The 14,226-nt window shown below is 38.8% G+C and overlaps 1 protein-coding gene across 1 annotated transcript in view; it reads right to left on the bottom strand.

Annotated features, from left to right (window-relative positions):
* The window catches only part of LOC105440202 (uncharacterized protein C20orf194), a 62,388-nt gene that overhangs the window by 19,410 nt on the left and 28,752 nt on the right, over window positions 1-14,226 (bottom strand). The window contains exons 9-17 of the mRNA XM_030985531.1: window positions 13,289-13,425; window positions 7,413-7,458; window positions 6,726-6,781; window positions 5,757-5,895; window positions 4,908-5,038; window positions 4,375-4,459; window positions 3,595-3,677; window positions 2,922-3,009; window positions 89-200 (exon numbers count right to left, since the gene is read on the bottom strand). Coding sequence (XP_030841391.1) covers window positions 89-200; window positions 2,922-3,009; window positions 3,595-3,677; window positions 4,375-4,459; window positions 4,908-5,038; window positions 5,757-5,895; window positions 6,726-6,781; window positions 7,413-7,458; window positions 13,289-13,425 — 877 coding nt within the window. The remainder of the gene's footprint in view (window positions 1-88; window positions 201-2,921; window positions 3,010-3,594; window positions 3,678-4,374; window positions 4,460-4,907; window positions 5,039-5,756; window positions 5,896-6,725; window positions 6,782-7,412; window positions 7,459-13,288; window positions 13,426-14,226) is intronic.

Genomic DNA, 14,226 nt, shown 5'->3' with positions numbered 1-14,226 from the left:
GAAATTCTAAAAATAGATTTTCATGTCACAGCTTCAGTGCTCTATAGCCAAGTTAATAAAATTGCTGAAGGTCCCTTGCAAAACCTACCTTCTTGGAGCACTGGAATGGCCGAGTCAAAAAAGCTTTCTGCAAACACCACAGACCCAACACTGTTATTGGGGTGCTCAACACTGGGGATATCATACACCACCAATGACACCTGAAATGAATTTAAAGTTTGAAATTGGTGTTAGCATTAGAAAGGAGATGAGGAAGCTTTCTGCAAGCACCACTGACCCGGCACTGTAAAATAGTGTGTGTGTGTAATTTTTTTTTTTTTTTACAGACGTGTATCGGTCAGATATGATTATTTACGTCTGGGGACCGACCTTTAACGTCACCATCCGAAAGACGAAGGGGATATTATACACCAAAAAATAAATTTGAATGTGTTTAATAGGAAACAGTCTATTCTTGATCATCATGAACTAATAGAGACAAATGTTATATTAACAAACCTGCAAAAACCTACAATCATGTATATCATGTATACAGTATAATAAATCTCAGGTTTACCGCAGTGCATGGGTGTGGACAAGATATTCTGCTGATCATGGTAATCCTGGTAACCTTTTCTAGCTAACCGTAGCAATCGATCTAGCCAAACTGCTTCTAAGAATACAACTCATTTATTCATCCAATGGTATATTGCTACTAATTGATGTGAATTCTGGTTTAAAACTGAAGTACCCGATCTCTTAGTCTATATCCACCCTTCCAATCAATTCTCCATGAATAATCTGCACAGAAACCTTAATTCTGCCGATGTCTCTTCCAAAGTTATCTGTGGTCTATCTCTTGATCTGGCCTGTTTGAAATTCAGGTTTTCTTTAACCAGTCGTGGCTTTCTTTCTTCATATTAAGCGCCCATTTGGATAATTTAAATAAGGCACATTTGAGGTGGTATTTTGACAATTTTGTTATCTTTCATTCTAGCAAAAGTTTGTTAAACGTAATTTTTTTTTTTAATAACAAAAAAAAAATCATAATTATTAAAGTCACTGGTTAATGTCTGCATGAAGCTAAGGCTGCATATGCTTATATCTAAAAAGAAATTTCTGCTTTAAGCACCAAGTAATAGTCTACACAGTGTCAGTTTTTTAATGATAATTAACATCATTTTCCCTATTAAACACAGAAGATAACATACTTTTCAGAATATCCCACGACAGAATGATACATGACCCATTTCTTTTGGTGCACTCTCGATGCTTATACCTTTAACGCGTGGGAAACAATCTCTATTACCTCATTAAGGGGGAGCCCCCTCCTGAAGTGAATTATTCAAAAGAGCTTAAGTTGCCGTCCCATGAATCCAACAAAATGTCAGAGATACCTTGAAGAGGCATGATCTATCCATCTAGCTCTGACATGCTTTTACTCGGTTACAAAATGTGGAAAGAGTTTGTCGGTTTCAGACAGCTCAAAATGACTTTGTCAAATGTATATATAATGGGGGGGGTCCTAAATCTGTACAACTAACATTGCGCTAGAAATTCACAAGAATTTTCTTTCGTATTCCCCTAATGCTTGATCTCATCTTAATACTTATATTCTAGAGAGTAAATGTGCCAAAAATTGCATCAATTCAAGTGAGAACAATGTCATTTTTACAAGAAAAGGCAAAGGTGTCATTTTGATATTGTAAAAAGAAAGGTTCCCATGCCTGCAAACTCATTCACTCTAAACGTTTTTCAGGATTTTTGACATGAAATATGGCATTTTGAGGCGTGAGAATTACATTTCTTAAATTACACTTTTCCCATTGTTTGTGGCAAGAATGCTATCACTCAAATATATATGGAGATTTCGTGTTTGCTGCATGTTTTATTTTGTACAGTTACTTGTACGCACAGACAAGAATGCTGCACAGACATGGGCACTCTAGCCATACTGTTTGCAATACAGAATCTATCTGGGGAATTCCCAAAGATGACTATGACCTCATAAAGCAATTGCACAAGACCCCATTCTCTAGGAATTCAACAGAACTACAAGTATGTGCAATTCATTTCAAGGGCAGTTTTCAGTGGTTAATTTTTAAAAAGGTTAAACCATATCATACAGGAACCGAGTGGATTCTGTATTAATTCTGTATCCACTGTATGTCACAGACATAAGCTACCTGAGCAACATTGTATTTATCATGGGATAGATCGATATACCAAAGGCTTCAAGATCGTGTAGCTGTTTTTCAGTGCAAAATTAATCTATACCAGTGTTATAAGGGCTGCCATAGAGCTAATCAAGACTGAATATGGGTAATTTTGCAAAGCAATTATATTACACAAAACAATCCTTCCATCCATTGTGCAAAATCACACATCTGGAAAATGAACAAATTAATTTACTAACTATCTGAAGTGTTAAGATTATGATAATTGAGAAAATTCAGTAGTTAAAGGCCCTGTCACACAGAGGGGACGCATGGGAGACGCACGGCCAGCGCATTGGAAATTGGCAATTTTGGCCAGTGCGTTGTCGTTCGCTATGTGTGCGTCATCATTCGTTACTCGTTCATCAAGCGCGCTGGGCCAACTCTGGACCAACGCTATGCATTTGCCGTCATTCGTTGTCTGCGGGATTTTTTGAGCATGCTCAAAAGTGTGCACGGAGCTGGACGCATGAATGTACACGCCAAAAGGACGCCAGACATGCGCGAAGCATGCTAGACCAACACCAGACATACGCAGAGCCCACGCCCTGTATATGCACAGCGCGCTAGCAGCACGTTATGCATTCGGTGTCAGCTCGCTAGCTTCTCCCAAATCCTGACAAACTTAGGGCTCACAACTTTTTTGTCGATTTTCAATGCGCCGGCGGTGCGTCCCCCATGTGTCCCCTCTGTGCGACCGGGCCTTAAAGGATTAAGATCTCTTACCAGTTTGATGAGAGGGACCTTGTCATCTTTGAGCTCTACGGTGTTACCTTCATTGGTGAGTGCGTCTAGGGTGAAGTCAATGTTGGCTCTACAGAAAGAGAAAGAGATAGAGACAGAGATAGAGATTGGGGACATGACCTTAAATTTAGTCGTAAAACCAGTAGTTTGTAACTAAGGCATGCATGCATAGAATTGATTGATTTATTGATTGATTTATTGATTGATTGATTGATTGATTGGTTGATTGATTGGTTGATGGATAGATGGAAGGATTGATTGATTGATTAATTGATGGATCGGTTGGTTGATTGATAAATTTATTGATTGATTTGTTGAATGACAGACCTATTGATTGATCAATTGATTAATTGACCATTTGGGCTGTTGAATGATCGAGACAAAACATTTGGTTGGTTTACTGATTGATTGACTAACTAACTAGCTACACTCTACTATTTTGGGTCAATTCTCTTTGTACAAATGTTTGACATCTGGTTGAATTCCTACCACCAACAAATAATAACAGAAATAAAAACTCTTCACCTACTGGATATGATAACACAGACTTCAGCTTGTGTGTTTTTGTTGTTGTTGATGTGTTTTGTTTTGTTGTTTTTTTTTGGGGGGGAGGGGTAGTATTTATAGGTTCAAAGATAGTACATCACAAGCTTACTTGTTTGTGAGGAAGCCAGAGCCCAGTTTGAGGTTCTCCTCTGCAAATCCTTCTTTCAGTGATGACAGACAACATGCTTCAGCCTAGGGGAAGGAAAGATAAACAGGGAGGGAAAGGAGGGAGGGAGAGAGAGAGAGAGAGAGAGAGAGGGAGGGAGGGAGAATGAGAGACAGACAGACAGACAGAGACAGACAGAGAGAGAGATACATAAATAAATATGAGAAGAATGAAAGATGGAAAGAGCAAAACATAAAGAGAAATAGAAGATTAACAATGCACTGCAGGATGACTCAAAACAGAAAATTGCTTTATATTTGTTCAGTGTTCTAGTATTAAAGATATGCATACCGGTATACATGTATATACTTTCCACAGTGACAAACTGCTTTCAAAAAAAAATTGAAGCTGGGAATACCCCTCCAAAAATGTTTAATGAACGCAAGACGGCAACATATACCTATTTACTAATATATTTCAATTTTTTTTTTTATGTTTCTCTCCCAAAACCCTTGGTTCCTGACTATTTGATTCATCTGCTATGCATAATGGAATCTCTATTCATTTAGCATGCATTGGTTGATGCTATGTCAGGCAAGCCTCTGACAAGCTTACCAGTCGTCAACAGAACCTTTTGTTCAAGAAGTGTCTATTTAAAATTTGCTGCTTCACCATGTGAAAAGCGTGATCCAAGGATTACTAGGAAAGAGTATTTAATGGTTAAAAAGATAATTTTCGACTATTATGTATAGAACTAAGAACTATTAAAACTAATCGCCATACCTTTGAGTAGCTAGTAGTCTTGCAATACTCAGTGATTGATGCCAAGACAGATTCAATCACAACCTTATATAGTCTCTCCAGAAGTCTGCAAATCAGAAAAAGATTAAAAACAATATACATACAATTAACGTTCATGTAAATATGGACAAATAACTTGCATATATGCTTTTTTTTAATAACTACTAAATACATGTTCATTCAATATATGATATTTCATGTATGAACCTACAATATGCAACAATCAACCGATTGGCTACAGTAACTGGGACATTTCTGTAAAGCCTATTGGAAGTAGACATTTCAGTAGTTAACAGATTAACATATTGTATCAATATGAGCAAAGTCCTTTGTAGACTAGCAAAATATATTGATATGGCTTCAATTTCAATATTGGCAAAAGATCTGTCAACAACAGCACTAGAGCGAACCAGAGGTCTGCTCATTGAACAAGAGCCTGACTAAGTAAATTTGGAGCATAGATGATGGATACAAACAATGACGTAATTCGACACAAGAGATCTTCCACAACTTACTCAATGTCTGTCTTTGGTGGGCGTGGCGCCTGAGCGGACCCCCCTGTGATGGGGTAGGGGGCGTGGCCACTGGAAGTGAAGTAGGTTCTGGCGCAACACAGAGGGCTCCTGGGAGCAACCAACTGACAGATCTGGAGGGTCCAACAATCAATGAAATTAAAGGTATGAAGGTCGCCATGATTGTATAACGTAAGCTGAACCAGCAATTCCTCTGTAACCCATTTCTAACACTACATGTACTTGATTTCTAATAACCCATCTCACCAGAAGATGATTCTGACCTGATCCTCAAAAATCAACAAAGCCTGATGGATTGTGGCTTGATCTGGACAATCTTCTCCATCGTATCTTGATCATTTCTGAAGCGTCTAGGATGGCCACCATCACCCTGGTTGTCACAAAGTTTTGAACATGCTCAAAACCTCCATAGCGAGAGCGCAAGGAAGCCAAAGTACATTACAATCAGATCAAGAGCGTATTAAAAACAACATATTCCTAGCTCTACCGTGGCAGCAGCGCCTAAAGAAACAGTGTAACATATGCCACGATGAAGTAGCTAATAGCATTCTCTGTGCATAAGATCTTGAATACATCAGAAAAGTTACCTATTGTATTAAAAAAAGATATCTGTGATACAGTCAAACCTGCTTTTAATAGTGACCACATGTATAGAAAGACCACCTGTCTACAAAGACCAAATTTTTTTGTTTCCCTTGAAAATGGTTTGTCATTGAAACATGTACTAAAGGAACCTGTACATAAAGACCACCAGCCTATCAAAACAACTTTTTCTTGTCTCCCTTGGGTGGTCTTTATAGACAGGTTTCACTGTATTATTCTAGATCTTACCATGTGTTTAGCTGGTGTGTCTCCTATGCCTGATATGTGAAGGGTCTTCCCCGGGAGGAATCCACCCTCTTGGGTCAGCTTCATATGAGCTCTCACTGAGTTCTGACCAAACAGGACATATGGCTTCCTACCAGATTGCCTGCAAAGAAACATTGAAATATTAATTGATTGCTAGATTGGTTAGTTGATCAACTGATAAATTGATTGATCGACAGATTGAATGAGGGATGGATTCATTGATCAACTGATTGATAAATTGATTGATGGATTGATTGATTGATTCAGAAAAGAACCATCACATATTTGATTGAAAAACCGATTAAATTAAGATTGATTGGCTGATTGACTTATTAGTTAGTTAGTTAATTAAATGATTGGTTGACTGATTGATTGGTTGACTGATTGATCAAGTGAGTGGTTGATCGGTTGATTTACTGACTAAATGACTATTGACTGACTAATTGATTAATTGGTTGATTGATTGATTAGTTGATCGATTGAATGGTTGATTGATCAATTGATTTACTGACTGAATGACTATTGACTGACCGATTGATTAATTGGTTGATTGGTTGGTTGATCGTTTGAGTGATTGATTTGTTACTTGATTAACTGACAGATCGATTTACTGACAGATTGATTAATTTACTGACTAAATGGCATATGATCATGATCAAATGATAACTAACTGATGAACATATTGATCAACCGACAGATTGATTCAATAGGATTGATAGATAGACTGATTGGTTAAGTGCTTAAATAATTAATAATTTGATTTTTTTGATTGATTAACTGATACATGTAGATCAATACATAGACAGTTAATCTGATGGACAGATTGAAAGATTTAAGAGATTTCCCCTCGCTATCAAAAGATAGAAGAAATAATGTTGCATATTATAACAAATTTTGATAATGTACAAACAAGCATGTATCTTCAGATTTTCAGATTCCACCATGACTTACCCTTTATTGTTGCTTGAATTGGACCCCTTTCCATGGCTGTAGTAGCTCTTCAATGGCTAGAGTTTTAAAAGAAATCGAGATGATGGTCAAAATATAAATCCCAAACCTAGCTGGGGATTAGCCCTTGATTTTGCTCAGTCCCTCCACATACCGTACATGTATACTCAATTATCAAGTTATGTATCATTCTTTACTGCATGTTTGTATTTCTATTGTTAAATAATTAGATTGTTTTCTGCATTGTTTTACACATTTACTTTTTTATGAGTTTTGTGGAAAGAAATGAATCTAATATCATATAAGATCAGAACTGTATTCCATACTGCATTTCATGAATATTGATTTCTTTCTTAGAATGTTTTTGTTTCTAGACTATATTTTTTACCACCTTCCAGATCTTTCCAGCAGGTCTGTAGAAGCCATTCAAATCATATTCCAGGGAGTGTACGACATGTGGTCCAATGCCTGGGTTACTACTGTTCGTTTTTAAATCACCAAAAAAGATGAATTTGGGTAAGTGTTTATCTATGTCATTAACATTTACACTCATATGGAAGAGCAAAAACAAGTAAACAGGAACATGATCAAAGACTGAAGGAGAACAAAAATCAGATATTCAGAGTTTATAGTAGATCATAGATGAACTTTTAAAAATGATATAAAAAACAAAAGAAAAAAATTCCTTACCTCTCCAACCATTCCTTCCAAAAGGGTTGAAAATGCTTTAGCTTTGCTATAAAAGCAAGAAAGAAAAAAAGAAGAAAATAGAGGAACATGTATTAGTACATGATGTTCAACTGAATGTCATATTTGGTTAACAGTTCGTTCGTTCGTGCAAAGAATATCAGGGAGTACATCATCTAGATAGGAAGATCCTTATTAAGCCAACAGATTGTCTCATCATCAAGCTCACAAAGTCCGGAAGCGCCGTGGGGGGATTTGTAGATTGGACAATCATCAATGACATGATCCATAGTTTGGATCTCTCCACAGGCGCAGTTTGGAGATGATTCAGCTCCAAATATTGTGTACGGCCAACTCTAGTTCTGATAGATCGGGCATTACCAGGCACCGTCTTTCTCACAAGAGACTTTGAATTTGGACAGAACAATGGATGTTCATACCCCCGTATCGAGAACCTCTTACAGCCCCGAACAACTCCTTTCATTACGTAATACAACAATAAAACCATCGGAGGAAGTTCGTCATGTTGCTAAGGAACTAGGAATCACCAGACGGGGCTGTCGTGCTGGGCGTCGAGTACGTCGCCCGATCAAAACACGAATTTCTTGCAGGAAAAATGAGCTTAAAACTGTCAAGGAACCTCCACACAAATTGAATCCTAATTTGAGACACATACAAGTCGTCAACAAGAGATGTAAAGATAGACATCCAACTATTATGCTAACAAACGTACGGTCGATGAATAAAAAGATTGATGAAATGACTGCAACAGTTAATCATTATGATGCCGACATTGTCGGTGTAACTGAAACCTGGTTTGGTGATTCAAATCCTGCTGTAGCCAATACCATGCAGGGCTACAAACTTTTCCATCGAGACAGAACTGCTCAAAGGGGTGGAGGGGTTGCCCTCTACTTGCGAGAGGACTTACATCCTGTTGAATTCGAACTTGACCGGGTCCCACCTCATCTTGAAATAATCTGGATTAAAGTTAATGTGTATAACTATGTGAAAGGTAATGCCAACCTCTTTGTATGCGTCGTGTACTCTCCACCCCGTACACCGCACCAAGATGACATAATCACCCATCTGATTACCATGGGGGACCATATCAGAAGCACTCATCCAGACTCTTCCATGTTGATAGTTGGAGACTTCAACGATCTCGATGTTTCTGTGTTTGAGAGACATCTCAATTTATCGCAGATGGTTAAGCAACACACCCGCAACAATCGCATTCTAGACATGATTTTTACTGATCATCCAGAGCATTATAGCGAACCCCTTATCAAAGCTCCAATAGCCAACTCTGACCATGCTACCGTGCTGATGACTGGATCATCTCAACTTTCTTCAGACAACGTCGTCAAGACCTACAGACGCCCTCTTCGGGACTCCAATATTAGATCCTTTGGGAGATGGATAACGGCCTATAAGTTTGATTGGTTACATCACATTGATACTACTACGGATGAAATGGTAGAGGCCTTTCAGGAAGTGCTCATCCAGGCGTATCATGAACACTTCCCATTAGTCGCATCTAAAGGAGCAAAATATGACAAACCATGGATCACGCGTCGCATCCGAGCCCTCATCGAGAATAGGCAACGAGCGTATGATTCCGGGAACTTGGACAGGTTTCGTGCCGTAAGGAATCTAGTCCAGCGAGAGATAGCAAAAAGCAAGGCATCTTTCTACCCTCGGAAGGTTCAAATGTTGAAACAAAGTGAACCTTCCCAATGGCATCGGCAAATTCGTAGCATGGCTGGAGTTACCAAGTCTTCGCTAACCCTTCCACCCTGCCTTGGGCATAACGACTCGCAAAAAGCTGCCAGGGTTCATGAACACTTCGCTAACATCTGTAACCAGCTCCCATCACTGGACTGGACATCTCTACCATCTTATCTTCCACCCTTACCACCACCGATTATTCATGCCCATCAAGTGTATAACGTCTTACGTCGGCTGAATGCATCCAAGGCAGCGGCACCGGGCGATATTCCAATCAAACTTATCAAGGAGTTTGCAATGGAACTCTCGGACCCCCTCTCGGTGATATTCAATGCCATTCTTCACACTGGGAACTACCCTTCGAGTTGGAAACGAGCAGTTATCACTCCTATTCCGAAAAAACAGCAAGTTTCACAACTATCAGACTTACGGCCCATCTCCATCACTGCAATATTCTCACGCGTGATGGAAACCTTCATCTGTAGATGGGTTACTCACGACCTCTCACCTGTTATTGACCAGAAGCAGTTTGGTAATGTTGCTGGAAGCTCCACGTCACATTACCTCATCAGCCTTCTTGACACGATCGGAAAGAATCTAGACAGACCTGGCTACTGTGCATCTTTGTGCGCGATCGACTTCGCAAAGGCGTTTGATAACGTGAATCACAATGTTGTAATTGGAAAGTTAATCAACTACGGAGTACAACCTGCACTGATTCCAGCGATTTGTAGTTTTTTGAATGAGCGCAAACAGGCAGTTAGAGTTGGTTCGAGCATATCCTGTGATCTGGGAGTTACATGCGGAGTCCCCCAGGGCACAAAATTAGGTCCCGTGATTTTTCTTGTCATGATTAATGATGCGCTGAGTGAATTCAACCACAGATGGAAATATGTGGATGACCTCAGTGTAGTAGAAATCCGCCGAGCGAATGAACCCTCTACTGTCCAACTTCAACTTGATAGTCTTGTCCAGTGGTGTGAGTCGAATGACATGAAGCCCAACCCTACTAAATGTTGCGTCATGAATATCTCGTTCGTAAAGCAAGTGCAGTTTCCTAAGCTCCAAGTCGCTGATACCAGCTTATCCGTGGTCGACCACCTCACGCTACTTGGTGTCCATCTTCAAGCCGACTTAAAGTGGGACACCAATGTTTCAGCGATGGTTTCGAAGGCTAGCAGACGTCTCTACATTGTATATCGCCTCAGAAAATGTAGACTTCCGACCTCTGATTTGGTTGCTATTTATGCTATGTACATCAGACCTGTACTTGAATACGCATCACCTGTCTGGTCCTCGTCACTGACCACTGCTCAATCCAATGACATTGAACGTGTGCAGAAAAGGGTCTGTCGAGTCATCCTTGGTGGGTATGACTCCTACCGCGGTGCTTTGGATCACCTCCGTCTTGATTCTCTCCACTCACGACGAGAAGGTCTTCTCCTCTCTTTTGCACGTGACCTTCTCACGTCAGCTCGCCATCGTGACTTTCTTCCAAAGTCCCGACGATCACTGTCTGGAAGGCAGTTACGGAACTCACATCTTCTCCATGAACCAAAATGCAGGACCACAAGATATTACAATTCTAGTATCCCATCAATTGTTCGTTTACTAAATAAGAATCCCGACCTCCTCATATAGGTCTAGCTATTTAATCCTGAACCTCTATCTGAATTTGTATCTAGTTTTATGAATAGAGTTGTGATAAATATGATTTTAATAAATAGAACTTTGATAAAATGCATTTTTTAAGAATTTGATTTTGTGAAAAGAAATGTAATTTTTAGAAATATAATTTAGTTAAATGCAATTTTTATCCGATAAATTATTATAAAAGATATTTTCATTGCCAATCTATGCAACTCAAAAGAACCATGTATATTATCTGACTTTTTAAATTCAACTTTGATAAATGCAAGTTGATCAATGCAATAATTATTAATGTTATTTTAATAAATTTAATTTAATAAATGTAATTTTATGTTTTCAAGCCGGGTTTTACATCACGTATTCATGAAGATCATACATAACAATATTTAATAATTGTATTTTATCGAATTATTTTGTATATATACTTCATGCAAATGTTACAGTTTAATCATTTAATTTCAATTTTTTAATGATCAATAATAATTTTTCTCTTAATACATTATCAAAATGTCCTGCTCCGACTCTCAAACTGTATACCTGATCTTACACCCTTTGAATTTCTATTTATTTCATATCCAAGTGCAAACCGAACTCAATATTATTATTGTTTTCATTATCTATGATTTATTTACTATGTACTGTTTATATCTGGATTCATTTAAAAGTGTTTAAGCATATAATTATATTTTTTATGTCTATGGAATTATTTTTACCTTGTAAATTCACTTGTATCAGCCTCCAGCTGTATTGTTGAATATTCGAATAAAACCTTATCAAAAATACGGTTTAGGTTGACCCAGGCTTTTCTTGGGAGGTCGCTGCCACTTAGTTTTGCACAGGGCTTTGGGATGAACTCCTTCAAGTTGGTAGTGGACGAATTCCACTGGTCTGACCAGCGTTTTGCTATCCAAGTGGCTAAGGTGGAGGGGGGCTTCTCAGGTCGCAGCTCAGCAGCCTGTGTTGCAAAGTGTCTTCAAGGGAGACACTGTCCTTCAAAGGCAGAGGGGGCAGGAACAAGGCTTTTATCTCTGTCATGCTTTTAGGCAAGCTTAGTGTACTGCGCATCTCGTCTGAACTGAGCTGGTGGTATGCCAGATAATATTGGCAGGTTGCCGACGGGTGTTGCAGTGAGTGTTCCGCCGATTAGTCTCATAGCATCATTGAGGACAGCATCAATATTGTGTACATGGGTGCTGTGGCTCCATGCAGGTGCAGCATACTCGGCAGTGGAGAAGGCAAGAGCTAGAGTGGAGGTGCGAAGGGTGGTGAAATTAGCTCCCCATCCGGTCCTTGCAAGCTTCTTTAGGAGAGACACTCTGGCTTGGGTCTTTTGAGCTGTGGCTTTGGCATGCTCGTGGAAGGTGAGGCTTTGGTCAAGAGTGACACCTAGGTACTTTGGTGTGGAGACGAAGTTCAGCCTAGAGCCATCTAGTGAGATATTCAGCTCTCGGTTGGCGCATCGGTTAGCCAGGTGGAAGACGGAGGATACAGTCTTTGGTATGCTCATCTTGAGATGCCATCTGTTGAAGAACTCGGCTAGCATCTTCAGGTCCTTCTCCAGTGATGTTTCGATTGCCTCGAAGGAGTGGTTGTTGAACCCCAGTGCGGTGTCGTCTACGTAGGAATACTGTATGCATTCCCCCTTGGGCATATCAGAGACATAGATGATGAAGTATCAGAGCGAGGACAGAGCCTTGCGGCACACCATTGTGGAGTTTCCTCTTCCTACTGCATTCGCTGTTTGATGTTTCAAGGACAAATGACCGGTCTTGTACAAGCAGCATGATAAATTTCACAATTCTTACATCTGCAGGGTCTTGAGGTATAAGCCACGGTGCCATACTGTGTCAAATGCCGCAGCAAGGTCGACAAGAACTGCACCAAACTTTTGCTTCTTCTGGAAGGCCGTCTCTATGTCGTTAACAAGCCTGACTACTTGGTCGGTGGTTGATTTACCTTTCCTGAAACCTGCCTGTGTTTAACAGTAATTAAATATCATACCAAAATTTCCACAGAACAGCTCCCAAAACTACATCCCCGGGACAACTTCTTCCTCGTAGGAAAAATATTTCTTATGAATAAATACAGTTTAACTTTTAAATAGTGTATGTTACATCCGCCTTAACGCACTTTCAAACTATGCCCCCTCTCCCTCCACCCCTCCCCCCCAAAAAAAAAGAAAGAAAGAAAAGAAAATTGATTACCTCCAGAAAGGAAGAGGCATGGCATAGAAGTCATGGGTAATTAGATTTATGAGTCGACATCCTTACTAGAAATAATTGTTGGTATTTAAACGTGGGACACAAAATTGACATATACTTTGGCCTTGTTCTTGTTAAATCAATTGATTCATATCAATATCACATCCACCACCTTTTTTTCAATGCTGTAAATACTTGTTTAAATAATCTATCATGATGAATTTCCCTAAATTTGACTTATCCTTTAAAAGTGGACATGAGTGACCACAGACATTGTACAGAATGACTGAAACTTACAAGGATACGTCCACATTGGTCAGCAGGGATGACCACTGGCGTTCAAAGAGGGGCAGTTGATTGGTGACCATCGTCTCCAAGGCAACAGGGTCAACAATGTCGTAGATGGATGCCAGAGAACTGCTAATGTCACTTGCCTGTCAATCAAAATCAAATCAATCAATCAATTAATCAATGTGATAAATTCAATGAAGTAAAATAAAATGTAATTAGAATAAATCAAATGAAATCAAGAAAATAAAAAGTAACCGATCGATCAATTAATCAATCAGCCAGCCAGTCAATTTATCAATCAATCAATTAATATGAAGAAATGTATATTTTGAGTTGACTGTGATTCCATTACTTGTATGTGAGATTATTTGGATAGTGCACTATGATCATATCATCAATTTGATATTATATTTATTCATTTATTCAATTAGGAAGGAAAAAATCATTTAATGCAGAATCCCCATTATAAACAGTCAACTTATGAACATTGGATGTAACAATTAAGGCCTCTATTGAATTACTTTGTCGATATCTTTCTCTATATATTTTCCTCCTCTTTTTTTAAATCAAAGTATAATTACATCATTCTAAACTCAGTTTCTAAATTTGTGTTATATGACTTGGACAAAGAAGAATAGAATCAATCTGAATACTCTTTTGAATGAACAATGAAATGCCTGTAAATTGATCTTTGATTGACATTACAATGATACAACAGTTGACTGGACCGAAACCTATCTATCTGTATCATCGCTACCGACATAATAAGACTCAATAAATCCAAATACACACTGATAAAGCTATTACCGGTACAGCTGCTACTGCAATAAAATATTAATGGTATTATTCTACCCTGCAAATTCAACTATACCATTATATGATTCAGGTACATGCACACGCATAATAATGATCACCCATTCACACTAAAGGAAATTTAAACAAAA

This window comes from Strongylocentrotus purpuratus, unplaced genomic scaffold (genome assembly GCF_000002235.5).
Source record: "Strongylocentrotus purpuratus isolate Spur 01 unplaced genomic scaffold, Spur_5.0 spur5_scaffold_15, whole genome shotgun sequence".
Taxonomy (NCBI): Eukaryota; Metazoa; Echinodermata; class Echinoidea; order Camarodonta; family Strongylocentrotidae; genus Strongylocentrotus; species Strongylocentrotus purpuratus.
Note: the sequence above shows the minus strand (reverse complement) of the source record. Positions and strands in the feature narration are given on the sequence as shown.